This window comes from Squalius cephalus (assembly GCF_949319135.1).
Source record: "Squalius cephalus genome assembly, chromosome: 1".
Lineage (NCBI taxonomy): Eukaryota > Metazoa > Chordata > Actinopteri > Cypriniformes > Leuciscidae > Squalius > Squalius cephalus.
The window spans coordinates 8,108,234-8,122,965 of record NC_137122.1 but is presented as its reverse complement, the minus strand read 5'-3'; the positions used below and the strand labels follow the sequence as shown (position 1 = coordinate 8,122,965).

Here is a 14,732-nt window from a genome sequence, read left to right as displayed (position 1 = left end):
AGACACTAATAGACCAACTAAAAGAGGTTTGAATTTTTCTTTGTTTAATTTGCACACTGAATATGGGTTGGAGCTTTTAATTTTGAACTCTCAAAGTGCACCAGATTGATGAATTTAACATTAAAATGCAAAAAAAATTCTCACGGGGGGGCATGTCCCCGAACCCCCCTAGAAGGATAGTTATATCCACTATATAGAACCATAGTTTTAACAAAAAAATCCTGTAAGAAACACTTGTATTGCTATGCCAGAGCTGCTTATAGCTTGTTTTAGGATTCACCACTGTGGAGTATAGTTCAACTGTATTAATAAATATCAAATTTTGACTTATTTCATCTGTTAACTCTCACTCATTCCTATACTCACCCATAACATGGCATTAGTGGTTTTAATGAATAGGAGTTGGTATGCATAATTAAGGTCGTGCAAAGATGGGTGGTGTTTATGATCATATAGTGGGCCGGTCTTGGCAAAAATGCCCGGGCCGATTTTTTGTCCCAGTCCAGCCCTGTGCTGCACTAAATGTTTATTTCAGAAGGAAGACGCCAGAAAAGACGCACAAGTATCGCTGTGATCGATGAAAACAATACAGAAATGAGCCTGTCGCTTAATCAAACTGTATAAAGTGTGTTTGATGGAGTGTAAATATGAGAAATACCGTGAACTGCTCTCCTCACCTCAGAAGACTCGACGCTGAACCTCAATGACAGATTTCTCCTCTTGGTCGTAGTAGTAGTGGGAAGTTCGGATCATTTTACTGACTCGGATCTTTGAGTCTCGTTCAGCAAAATGAACGAATCTTTTTTCGAGTCATTTCGTTCATTTCAACATAATATAAATAAAATGGCATGTTAAACACATCTAGTACTTATGAAAATGTTGATTACATTTGTAAAAAGAATAAAAATAAACTATAGGGTAATGCAGCCAAAGCCAAATTATAAGAAACCGAAATGTTTTATTAATTGATTAGTTGTTGGGTCTTAAGTTCAGGCTATTGCAGTCTGACTCTGTTTTAGTTCACCTCATCTCCTGATCCGAGAAGTTCCTTTGCAACTTCATATTTATCACGTTTGTTCTCCTGTGTCTGACCCTGATCTGTCTGCTGGGCTGTGCCGTGTGTGATACAGTACTAGTTGAGTTATAATCTGTCAGATATAACCCTCATGAATATAATCAACTAATTTCAGGGCAGAAATAACTAATACCATTAAAAATGATAGCTAGATTTTAAAAATGGTTGTATTGGCCATCTAAAGGTATTTTAAGAGGTAAAAAGTACTAGTTGAGTTATAATATGTCAAATATAATTATTCTGAAGGAAATCAACTAATTTCAGGGCAGAAATAACCAGTCATCAGATTCAATTTTATTATTTTTATTGAATGTAGTGTCTAACGACAACAGCTAGACTTTAACATTTGTAATGAGAAATTGTTTCTTAGACATTGTAAGTTGTGAAATACTAAAAGGCGTGAAGATTGACTTGAAAGCATTTGTATCATGTACTTGCAATTTGTCAATGTTTTCCCAATGAGAGGAGCAAACGTAATGGTAATCTAATGTGGGCCACCATAGCTTTGTGCTGTGTGAACTAACACCTCTTCCAATCGCCTGGAGCCATTTCTCTCTCCTTTCTGTCTCAGTTTCCTCGCTAGGAATCAAATAAAAGGAGAGGTCACTCCTTTTTACGCTATTATTGGTGCAACCAACAACGCAAGAGTTTTTCGGCATGATTTGCAACCAAAGGAAAAGAGCTCGGCACTCGTTTGTCTTCCGCTTTGTGTTGATTAATGGCGGGCGCTTGTTTGTTTTACCCTTCGTTGCGTTGCTATGCACGCGCAGTGCATTATGGGAGTACAAGTCCCGAATGTCCGACCTCGAGAATGATCAAAGACGCGCCAAATATTTCATCCTCAGTAAATAAGTAAGCAATTAAAACAATTTCTAATTGTAATGACTTTAATTTGTGTACACTAAATGATGTATAAAATAAAATCTTACCCTCTTGTTTTTTTTTCTATCATCTATTTCTCCTTTATTTTTATTTTTATCTTTGTTTTTGTTAGTTACACATTGCTAACTTCTTCCTTTATTCTGTATGTTCAGATGACATTGTACATGTTGTTACATTTTGTACATATTTTTTATTATAAATTTGTTACAAAATTGTATAGCCTACCATGATTGTCATCTCTGTACTGTTTGCAAGCATAATAAAATAAAGTAAATAAAAAAAATACCCGGGGCATAAAACAAGGACATGCGGCAGCTCCATTCTTATTTCTTTGAGACTGTCCTCGCTAGTATGGCAAGCCGTTTTAGCATTATATACCCCTGGCTCTACAAGTCGTAATTTAGTTTTAGCCTAACTAATCAAAATTCAAATTCCAGATATCTCAATTCCAATTTTGACTGGTTATAATATTCATTTGAGATATGTACAATACTATTTTGACTAGTCATATTCTTCCATTGACTTCCATTGGAAAATATTTCCTGATATCTTCAAATGAGTTTTAGAGTTTTTAAAGATCTGCAATTGATTTTGTTAGGCATAATCCTATTTGAGATATCTCGAATTACAAAAGTGATAATTAAATAAGAGATATCTCTAACTGGTTTTTGACTAGTCATAATCAAATTGAATATATCTATAATTCATCAGTTTTAAATATATCCAAAATACTTGTAGATATCTAAAAGTAATTGTTTACTAGTCAAATTACAATTGTAGATACTTTGAGTTGGATTTTTGACTATGCAAAACTTAATAAGAGATATCTTGAATTGGAATTATTTCTACTCAAATTTCATTTAAAGATATCTGCAATTCTGTTTTACTGATTTTTGACTAGGAAGACCTTTCTTTTGAGATATCTGCATTTAGCTTTATGACTAGGAAGAATTCCAATGTAGATATATGGAAATAACATTCTGACTTGTCAAAATTACTTTAAAGATATCTAAATTGTGTATTCAAATTACCCCGCTGCTAAGCACCGCCTTTTCTTTTCTAACCAATCCTGATGTGCATTTTGAAACCCAACAGGAGCACGCCGAAAACGAATGACACTCTGGATTTTCAATATAGTCTCATTACTGTAAAATGCAGGATATTAACACTTGGATTAAACGGTATGTTTTCCGTTATTGTTAATGAACAGTTTTCTAGTTTTCCGTAACTCGCATTCCGAGGGTACGGAATCTGCACATCCCGCCTGAGACGAAGGCAGGGGTGCAGCCCACCCCCCGCAGAGTAAGGAAGGAGGCCATCTGGTGGTGGTGGGGTGGAAGGAGGAAAAGTCCCGTCTTGGTGGTGGTTGGGGAGGATGGAATTGGTTAAGAAAATTAGCATGAATCATTCAAAATAAAAAAAAGATGCTAAAAACAGGAATGAACAGACGAGATACAAGAATCACCAATTCAGCTCCATCACACAGAACAGAGAGAGATTATACAGTCTGAGTCTGTCCATTACTGTATTTAATATTATATTTAAAGCAGTTTGTATATGAACCACAAGAAAATTTAATCTAAATTTGGTGTCACTATTTCTTCATTGGGATCAGAGTTTCTCTGTTTTTGAGAAGAAGAAAATAAAAGTTTTTGCTATTGTAAATATTGCTGCAGATTCTCTCTAAACTCATCAGTATTTTATTCTAATATTGTCGGCATCTCTATTTCCTCTGGGTGCTTCGAGTCCTTCCTCCCTGCAAAATAAAAGCATTGACTGACCTCTCGTATGTGTTTTTATCATGATTGCAGATTGTTCCAGATCAGATGAGTGTGAATCATCAGATTGTGTGCGGCTCAAAACTCACCAGCTCTTCTTGCACAGATGATCTGAAGAAGAATCACAGTAGGAGCAGCAAACACTGCCATCTCAACAATAGTCACAATCACTGCAGGAAACATGAGAGGAAGAAGAGAAACTGTACATGACTGAAGTCAAGGGTATTCAACTATCAACAGTTATTGATGAAGCTTTTACAGACTGACTGATAGTTTAATGTTATAAAGCTGTCAGTATAAATGAACGTGTCGTACCTCTGTATAATGATCCAGCAGTCACACTGACTTCAGTTTCTCCTGGATCTGTGGATCACGTCTGTTAGTTCAGTTCAACACATAATGCCACATATACACAACATCATCATCACATAATACTCGAGCTTCACACAGGATTTTCATTTTATCGGGGCTCAGCTCCCAATGAGTGTATGTAGTGTTGTCAAAAGACCCGGTACTTCGGTACCAAGTTGATACTAAAAAAATTAAACCGTTATGGTACCAGCTTTACTTAAGTACCGGTGGTGACGAAGTACCGGATTAATCTGGTTCTTGATGCGCAGTCCAAAAGGTACACAGTTGTGTCCTCTTCATAAAATCACTGAGACATGGCGACCGGCGGCGCTACTGATGCGGTGGCTCTGAATCCACTCGTTGACAAGAAAGGAGGAAAGAGTCACATAATGAGGTTTTTCCAGGCGCGCCTTTGTTCATGGTTGCACAGCAACGACAGACGCCACGGGAGAGCAAGCGCTTGTGGAAAGAAGGAGAAAGCGGTGCGAACTGTGCTCTCCATGATGAAGTATCAGCAAAGAATTTATTTCTAGCCCTTGCATTAGCTTTACTATTAGATATATTTATGGAGATGAGAAATAAAAAGCCGCCCTGTACAGCTATGATCAGCTGTTCGGCCAAGCTTTCGATGTTGTTACGGAAAGGTTTTTGTCACATGACCTGTTGAGACGTTTTCATCTCGCCGCAGCATAGCCTACATCTGAAATAAAGATTTTGCACGTGCAAAAAAAAATGCAATATGTGAACGGCCCCTAAAGTGGTATCGGGTGCGGTTGTATCGGGGTAGTTTTACGAGCACAGTATCGGACCGACACCCAAATACTGGTATCAGTATCGGTGCATCCCTATTTATGTCATTCATATCAGTCCGTCAGAAAAGCAGTTCTAGGCTTATTCTTGGCTGGATAACTCTTAGCAGGTTTTAAAAGCCCTTTTAAGTTTTGGATTAAATAAAAGTACAGTCAAGTCAAATAAAACACAATATACACTTTATGTAAATTTAATCTAAATTAAGCTTTGGTACCGAAATTGGTTCCGAGAACCATGGATTTTCACTGGTATTGGTACCGAATACTGAAATTTTGTAACCATTACAACCATTACAACAACATCAGTCCCAGGGAGCAGGTGGATCCTACAAGGACTTGAGAGACTCATCACCTGGGCAAGGATGAGTTTTAAGCCCTCCAAGTCAAGGTCCACGCAGTCTTACAAGCGCTGCACTGTATGGGACAAGTAACATCCTGCAGCTGCCCTTCAGTGGCCTCACTGAAGAATTTATGGCAGAGTCACGCCTAAGACAAAAGGCATTGGTGGGCACCGTGGCAACAGGCAGAGTGGGCTTGGGCTACATCCCAAAGACTTTGGTCAGCCAGGCCCGTGGCAAGGAAAGACACCATCTACTCCAGGAAGAGGTCCGAGCATGCGTAGAGGAAGAGCGGGTGAGCAGGGTTGTGGGGCTCCGGCAGCAGGGAGCATGGACAAGGTGGGAGAGTACACTGCAGCGCAGGATTACCTGGGCAAACATCTTGCAGGCAGATTTCCATCGGGTCCGTTTCCTGGTACAAGCTGTCTACGATGCCCTGCCAAGCCTAGCGAACCTCCATGTCTGGGGGAAGAGTCTAACACCTTTCTGCCTTCTTTGCTCTGGAAGAGGCTCCCTAGAACATCTCCTCAGCAGCTGCCCAAAGGCTCTGGCAGATGGTCGCTATCGCTGGCGCCACGACCAGGTGCTTAAGGCAATTGCTGAGAGTGTAGCCTCAGCCATTAGCACCAGCAAACACCATCATGCTCCAAAGAAGGTAGTCCTCTTCATCAAAGCTGGAGAGAAACCCCTGGCGCATCCACAATTAACAACAGGCCTCCTCCACAAAGCCTCTGACTGGCAACTGCAGGTTGACCTTGGAAGACAGCTGAGGTTCCCTCAGCATATTGCAACCACAAGTCTCCGCCCAGACATGATAATTACCTCCGAGGCTTCAAAACATCTGATCATGCTGGAACTTACGGTGCCATGGGAAGAGCGTATTGAGGAAGCCAATGAGAGGAAACGCGCTAAGTACCAGGAACTGGTGGAGGAGTGCAGGGAGAGAGGCTGGAAAACCTTCTATGAGCCTATAGAAGTCGGCTGTAGAGGCTTTGCAGGGCGTTCACTTTGCAAAGTCCTTAGTCGTTTGGGTCTGACAGGGGCGGCCAAGAAGAGGGTCATTCAATCTGCAAGCGAAGCCGCAGAAAAAGCTACAAGGTGGCTTTGGATTAAGAGGGCTGATCCGTGGTTTGCTACTGGGATCAACCCCGGCTGGGTCGCCTGGGCGAGGGTGTATGATGTTGCGAGACCCGAAACACCCAATGATCCCAGGATACATCACTGAAGATGTGTCCCAGTGCATCCATGAGATGTTTCTTGCATAGGTACCGTGACAACACTAAGTGTATGATTTAAAAACGGTAACACTTTAGTTTAGGATCTAATTCTCACTATTAACTAGTTGCTTATTAACATGCATATTACTAGGATATCGGCTGTTTATTAGTACAAAGGCAGAGTTTTATAATAACTGAGGTCCCAAATGTGAGGCAGTTAGGGGGGTTCGGTTTAGATTTCTCTGATCTAAATATGTGCATTTTAAGATGTTTTGAAGGCCAAAAAATTGGATAACAATAGCTCTAAAATAGGGCTGTCAAACGATTAATCGCGACTAATCGCATCCAAAATAAAAGTTTGTGTTTACATAATATATGTGTGTGTATGGAGTATAATTATTTTATATATATAAATACACACACATGCATGTATATTTAAGAAAATGTGTTATTTATATATAAAATATTTATATATAATATAAATTATATATAATATAAATATATATACACAGTATATACATGCAAATATTTCTTAAATATATACATGCATGTGTGTGTATTTATATATAGAAAATAATTATACACCGTACACACACATATATTATGTAAAAACAAACTTTTATTTTGGATGCGATTAATCGCGATTAATCGTTTGACAGCCCTACTTTAAAATCATTTCAGTGTGAAGTAGATTATTTTTATCTCCTCATCTCCATCACTCTCTTTTTCTCTTTGTTTTTATCTTGCCCTGTCTCTTCCCCTCTGTAATAAATGTTGGAACTGGAGAACAAATGATTATGAATTCTTCTGATAAATCTCCAGAAATGGTATATATTAAACACTATCTGCATGCTTTGAATGTAACGGATGGAGATGACCCAGAAATAAGAATTGTTAATGTAACAGACAAGGTTGAGATTTTTATGGACGATCTTTTAGTTGAACACCTCCGGAGGGACAACGCAAGGAGAGCTCTCAAGACGGAGAAGAAGGAGAGAAAGGCACTGGAGAAGATCTTCCACTAATGCTCAACTCCCTAAGAATGGACTGATTCATCGTGCACAGCAGTTAATAAAAATTATCAGACGAGTCGGACGATTAAATAAGAAAATAATCCACATTTAGAACAGTTTTAAGGTTGAAAATGAAATAGATGGCTCAAAAGAGGATGTGTTGAATTTGCAGGACAAGCTCAAATTACTTAAAGCATAATTTGAGCTTGACCTGCAAACTTTAGGGTTATTGTTAGAGGTGTTATGTTATGTGTGTGTGTGTGTGTGTGTGTGTGGTCGCAACATATTTAGGTTGTTAGGGCCACATGTATTTTTAAAGGGGAACTGTGAACATCATTTGTGTAACGATGCAGGCTTGAAACAAAGGAGGAAGCAGGATCCACGTGCAACAGCTTTATTAGATTAACTCAAAACTTGACAGACTTCGACTAGGGAACAGGGAACAGGGAACATGACTCAGAAACAGAACAAACAACATTACAAAGTCAAGAACCCACCAACACTGAAACAAGACACAGGGTTTAAATACAGAGGCAAACAAGCTAAACAAGATAACAAGGGGGCGTGGCTAATCAGAGACACCTGGGGAGACTAATAAACAAGACAAACTACAAGGGACTACAAAACATGGCACAGGACAGGAAATTACATAAGTCCACACAAGACAAGGGTAACACAAGACAGGAATCATAACAGAGCCCCCCCCTTTAAGGAGTGGATTCCAGACACGTTCAGGAGGGTGGTGGAGCGGAGGCGGACCCGGGGGCGGGATGGAGGGCCATGCCCATGGAGAGGAAGAGGTCCTGGAGAGTGCGGCAGGACGGAAGGCCAAGCTGGAGCAGGCAGTGCAGGCGGCCAGGGCAGAGATGACCCTTCGGGCGGCCATGGCGGAGACGACAGTTCAGGGGACCCACTGCCCCCTCCCAAAATTTTCTTGAGGGCAGCTATGGGGTTATGCTCAGAATCAGGCACCGGTTCAGGAACAGGAACAGACCCCGGCTCAGGAACAGACACCGGCTCAGGAACAGACCCCGGCTCAGGAACAGACCCCGGCTCAGGAACAGACACCGGCTCAGGAACAGGAACAGAGACACTGGCTCAGGAACAGACACTGGCTCGGTGGCGACCATCTTGTCCAGAGACACTGGCTCGGTGGTGACCATCTTGTCCGGAGTATCTGGATTGGCAGACGTGACGTGAGCAGTCTCTGGATTGGCAGACGTGACGTGAGCGGTCTCTGGATCAGCAGACGTGACGTGAACGGTCTCTGGATCGGCAGACGTGACGTGAACAGTCTCTGGATCGGCAGACGTGACGTGAACGGTCTCTGGATCGGCAGACGTGACGTGAACGGTCTCTGGATCGGACAGACGTGACGTGAACAGTCTTTGGATCGGCAGGCCTGACGTGAAGAGGCTCAGGTTCAGGAACAGGCTCAGTCTCAGGAACAGAAAGAGGCTCAGGAAGCGTGGAGGCGGCCATCTTTGCTGAAAGCTCAGGTTCAGGCGTGGCGGCGGCCATCTTGGCCAGAGGCAAACTCTCAGGCGACATGGCGGTGGCCATCCTGGGAACCAGAATCAGGCATGGCCGTCTTCTTAGTTGGAGACTCCCCAAAGCTGCTACTAGATCCATTTGGAGGTGGGTTCAGGTTGAAACAAAGGAGGAAGCAGGATTCATGTCCAGCAGCTTTATTAGATTAACTCAAAACTTGACAGACTTCAAACAGGGAACAGGGAACATGACTCAGAAACAGAACAAACAACATTACAAAGTCAAGAACCCACCAACACTGAAACAAGACACAGAGGCTCAAATGAGGATGTGTTAAGGTTGAGGTGAATGGCAGGACAAACTTTCTCCGGTAAGACAGAAACAAAATGTTGGCAGAGATAACTATTTTTCTATTTTTCAAAAATATATATATTTTTAAAAATATATTTGAATCAGTTTATTTCATATTGGGGTCATAAGACACCCAGACTTGATGAATAACTGAAGTTGTATATGTTAAACTTGTTGCCGAGCATTACGAGTGTACGGCTTATTTTGTGTTTCTCTCTTTTTTTTTGTATATTTGTTTACTTTTACATGTATGTTTTTTGATAATTTTGTGAGTGGATGAGCAGTGTTTTATGTCTGTTTGGTGTTTTTCATGGATCTACAGTGAATGCGCTGCATGGATGAGCTCAACATCATCTTCATGTGACGCTTTCTGGGAGAATCGAGTGAAAGAACCGGAGTGTTATATGAACACACTACTCTCACTGTTTATACTAAACATGTCCTAGAATATGCATAAGTACACTAATTGGGACACACCACAAAAGTCCATGAAATGAAACTAAAACAACAACTCAATGTGACAATCATACTGTAGAATATGACAGTCATATTTTGATGAGTTAACACTGAAGATAACTCTAGCATTATGCTCTGAAAAGCACTGATGTGAGAAAGACAGTGATGATGTACCTTTAGAAACGTGTGTGTTTATAGTTGAGGGATCCTGAGAGTGTGTCATCTGGACTGGATTCACTGCTGTCGTTGAATCAGCTTGAGCTGTGAAGATGAATGTTAGTTCAGATCATTAATACTGTACAATATGACCATCATATTATAACTTTGATCATCATATTACATAAAAAGTTAATAGTTTTGCTGTCAAATTTCAATTCCTTTATTATTTCCAGCATCACGTTTTGGACTGTTACTTCACTGCAGTTCATTAGTTTGAAGCAATGCTTTGAGTTACTCTTCTGTGAGAGTCAAAGAAGCTTTTGTTCCCTCAGTTTGTTTTGGTTCAGTGATACTGATAGACCTTAGTGTTACTGACATTATGAGGCTCTTCTAACACTGTTTTCTCACCTGAATACTTGACAGTGTATCTGACTGAGGTCTCGACTTGATTTCTGTGAGTAAGCTGACATCTCCACTCTCTGTTGTTATCTTCATTCAGGAGTGTTGTAGTCAGAGTGATGATACATGGATCTGATAATGATGATATCTGATATCTGGAGTCTGTCTTCAGATCAACACCAGCCTGATTCACCCACAACAGCTCAAATCCCTCTGAACGGACAAAATGATCACAGGAGAGTCCAGTATATGAATACAACTGACAGGAGAGAGTCACAGAGCGGCCTGGACTGATCTCAGTCTGTGAGGATGATGATGATGATGATGATGATGATGATGATGATGGAGACACTGAAATTGAACACAAATCACAGACTCTTCAATCATCATCTGAGTTTAAAGGGAGAATTTTAAATTGAGCACATAATCATAAACTTACCATGAAGAACATGCAGAAAAACACGTGCATCAGGTCCTGGTTGTCTGTCATTTTGTCTGCAGATGTAAAATCCATAATCTTCTTCTGTGATGTTCTTGATGTTAAGAGAGCAGTCAGACTCCAGACTCAGTCTCTCATGTCTCTCTGTGTCTTTATTCTTTATCCCTAAAATAATCAGTTCAACTGCTGCTGAATGACTGTTAGAGTAGATCCACATAGTTGATTTGCAGTCAGAAAGAGCATTATTACAGGACAGACGCACATTTTCACCAGAACTGATGAACACATGATCCTCCACTCCACTGATACCTGAAACACAGTATATATCAGTGATCAATATGATATATATTAATAAATGAAACATACCAGCATTAAAAGCAGAAAACTAAAATACACACTGTAAAAAACTGCACTGATAAAATACATTAGACAATAAACGAGATCCGTGCCACTAGATGATGAATGTGACCATTAACAAACAGCCATTGTCATCTGATCCTGTTTTCTTTAAGCTTTTTTTGCAATAGCAAATGTATTTAAAGACAAAGCTACCACAATGAAAGAAAAACTAATGTTCAAAAGTCAAGGGTCCAGAGCCCAACTAAAGCAAACACTGATCACAATCATGGTGACATCAAATGATCTAAACCTCTGCCACCTTTTAATAATAACGTCTGTAGACGTCTGACAGAAATAAAGTCAGTCTGGTTAGTAATAAGTGAAGCTGGTAATGCTGTTTGTGGAGTTGTTTAATCATCCTCTGCTGAGATCTTCAGATTTAATGTCTTTATCTTCAGTTGATTTCATATTTGTTCTGTTCTTCTTGTTCCTCTTTCCTTCAGTGATTCTGCTTGTTAACAGCAGGTGTTCATCAGTGTCTGAATTAACACACTTGTTTTTATTCACTCAGTCAAGTGGACTATATTAGTGAACTAATGTAGGGAATAGTTAATGAGGGTATAGGGTGTGTTTTAAAAAAGACAAATATCTCCCAGAATGCATTTGTTTCTACGTTATATTGCTGTTTTAATGGAAAACTGTAAATTTCTTGTCTATTCCACCCACTGTCACTTATACCAACGACGGAAATAAGCGCAGTTACAATAGATTAATATGTGGGAGAGCATTGCAATAGAGAGTGACGATATTGTATTGCAATAGATAGCACTATTATATTATATAGCAAGTCAATACCAAATCAAAACTAGTTAGCACATTAGTTGTAATTGAAAGGGTTTATTGGCAACATGGTTATGGTTATACTTAAAATAGTTCAAAATAGATGTATAAGATGATAATAACTTATACCATTAATTGTACCCAGCATTTTTGTAAAATGTTACCAGAGAGAGAGAGAGAGAGAGAGAGAGAGAGAGAGAGAGAGAGACCCAAGAAAGGGACCCAGAGAATAAAAGAGGCAGAGCAACAGTTTCAATCTTCTTTTATCCTTTCCCTGACCATGTTACTAAAACCCAAATGTGAGACGTTCAAACTGACCAATAAGATAATTACAACTTCCCCCACAGTACTAAATGTGTGACAATTCATCGACCCCTGAAGTACACACATCTTGGCCTACAGTGATCACTATCAGCCCCTCTGTGCCTTTAGGAACTACAAATGGTCATTGTGGAGGAAAGAGGGGGTGGAAAACAGTAAAGCAAACGTCTTTAGAGAAAATACAGATTTCTTTACCTGTGAGAAGTGAAGAGAGAATGATCAGTCCCAGCAGACACAGATCACACTTATCAGCCATTTTCGGTTTCTGTCTGTCTTTCTCTTCATTATATATAGTTACAGCTCTTCCTTTAAACATCATCAGCTCCTCCTCTGCTTGGTAACTTCCTCTGATCTGATCAAATGAGTGAACACACTGTCTCACACACATCTCATCTGAACAGTTTATTGGCTACTTTTGCACACGAGAGAATTACTGTTAGTCTCACTTCTTTCTTTTAGCAGTTTCCCACATGCCGTTAAAATCTAGAAAAACAATTATTACATTATTAGTGAAAAAATTGTTTTGTTACTGAAGAGGTTTCCACTATCCATGACTAACTTGTAGAAAATTAATTCTAAAACAGTTTTTAAGGTATTTTGAAATGATTAACGTCAGCTCCAGTTTGGTGAAACAGAAAGTATTTGCACACACTTCATGAGCGTCTGAAAAGCAGATATTAAATGTCTTCAGGAAGAGTTTCTACACATGGATTATAATGTTCTGCTTTACTCTCTCCAGCCCTGAGAAAATAGATCCGTTTATTGATTCTGTATTTATTGTTGCCCCTATAGTAGTGATGGTGAAATGAAGCTTTGTGAAGCACTGGGGCTTTCCCCCTTGAATGTATGGTAAAATGGTTCATTACTCAAAGCTTTTCAACACGTTGCACACTAACGACATCTTGTGGTCAAAAGGTGGAAAAGCTGCTTTTCTGTCCCAGAAGACACATCCATTTTTTTATTGTTTCATTTAATAAATCTCTTTGTGCTCTGTAAACCACAAAGTAATACAATTAATCCTCATAATTCATGTGTTAGTGTTGATGTAGTTCTTACACAATGTATGAACAAACAACTGTATGAATGAATTTATGAAAAAAATAATAAATGGGACTAATTAACTTGTATAGAAACAGTTCTTATGAATCTGCTTTGATCTACAAATGCAGCCTTATTCACATAAACTTTAGCCTCAGTCCTAATCCTACGAGTTCATAGGCAAGGCTCATGTAGGCATATATAATCAAAATAAAAGAAAATTATTGTGGAATGGTAAAGTGCTTGTGAACTGGGGAGCTGACTGTCAAGGTGTGGGTTTGTGTCTTGTTCTTGTCTGTCATGTGTTCCCCTGTCTTTTCATGTTTAGCTGTCTCCCGTTATGTTGATTAGTCTTCCCAGGTGTCTCTGATTAGCCACGCCCCCTTGTTATCTTGTTTAGCTTGTTTGCCTTTGTATTTAAGCCCTGTGTCTAGTTCAGTCTTTGTGAGTTCTTGATGTTGTAATGTTGCATGTTGTCCGTCCCGTCCCGGCCCTCTCCTTGAGCGGTTCGGCATTTAGTGTGGGCTTGGCTGATGAAACACCCTGCAAGCTCACAGTACCCCCAGAGCCCTCACCGCTGGTCGTGTCCAGTCCAGAGTCTTCACAGCTCCATGTCCCGTCTGCCCAGCCAGAGTCAGTTCACGTCTCGCCCGCCCGGCCTGGGAATCGTCACGTCTTGCCAACCATCAAGCCAGCCACTGGATCGGTCTATGGATGTACTGGACCGGTTTTCCAGCGTGGCCGATCCCCCGCTTATGTCTGCACGTGCTGCCAAGAGGGCCATCGTTCCAAGGTTTCGTCCTGTCGAGCCTACGCATCATGTCACGTCTGCCGATCCCGAGACTGTTCACGTCACGTCTGCCGATCCAGAGACTGTTCACGTCACGTCTGCCGATCCAGAGACTGAGACTGTTCACGTCACGTCTGCCGATCCAGAGACTGTTCACGTCACGACTGCCGATCCAGAGACTGTTCACGTCACTTCTGCCGAGCCAGAGCTTCACGTCAGTCCTGCCGAGCCTGAGACTGAGAGTGTCATGCCCGCCGAGTCAGAGCCAAAACTCTCTTCACCGCTGGTCCTGTCCAGCTCAAAGCCAAACTGATGCTGCAGCCAACATGATAGCATGTGTAAGATAATTGAATGTTAGGCATGCGATATGCACTAAACCTTATTGCGAGGAAATCTTTTGATGACATGAGTAGCTTCAACAACATTCGATCCAAATGTAGGAAACTTGTGACCTATTTCCGAACCAGCACTCCAGCAAAAGAGAGACTGGCCCAAGTACAGGAGCAGATGGGCAGACCAGTCCTGAAAATGATAACTGAAGTGGACACTCGCTGGAACAGCACTTGTAACATGCTGGAGCGTCTCTGTCAGCTGAGAGAGCCAGTGGGGGCAGCCCTGACCTCTCTAAAGACTGACGTCACCCCTC

At 40.7% G+C, this 14,732-nt stretch overlaps 2 protein-coding genes across 2 annotated transcripts in view; both read right to left on the bottom strand.

Annotated features, from left to right (window-relative positions):
* LOC307163631 (uncharacterized protein) overlaps positions 1-14,732 on the bottom strand; it is a 315,702-nt gene that overhangs the window by 280,564 nt on the left and 20,406 nt on the right. The gene's annotated exons all lie outside the window — the stretch shown is intronic.
* On the bottom strand, positions 1,384-13,417 carry LOC307163428 (uncharacterized protein). Its single transcript, XM_079879453.1, has 7 exons — positions 12,454-13,417; positions 10,759-11,067; positions 10,329-10,670; positions 9,936-10,022; positions 4,051-4,098; positions 3,825-3,905; positions 1,384-3,713 (listed from the first exon to the last, which is right to left on the bottom strand). Exons 1-7 carry the CDS (start codon positions 12,644-12,646, stop codon positions 3,658-3,660), a joined length of 1,116 nt encoding a protein of 371 aa, XP_079735579.1. The 5' UTR covers positions 12,647-13,417; the 3' UTR covers positions 1,384-3,657.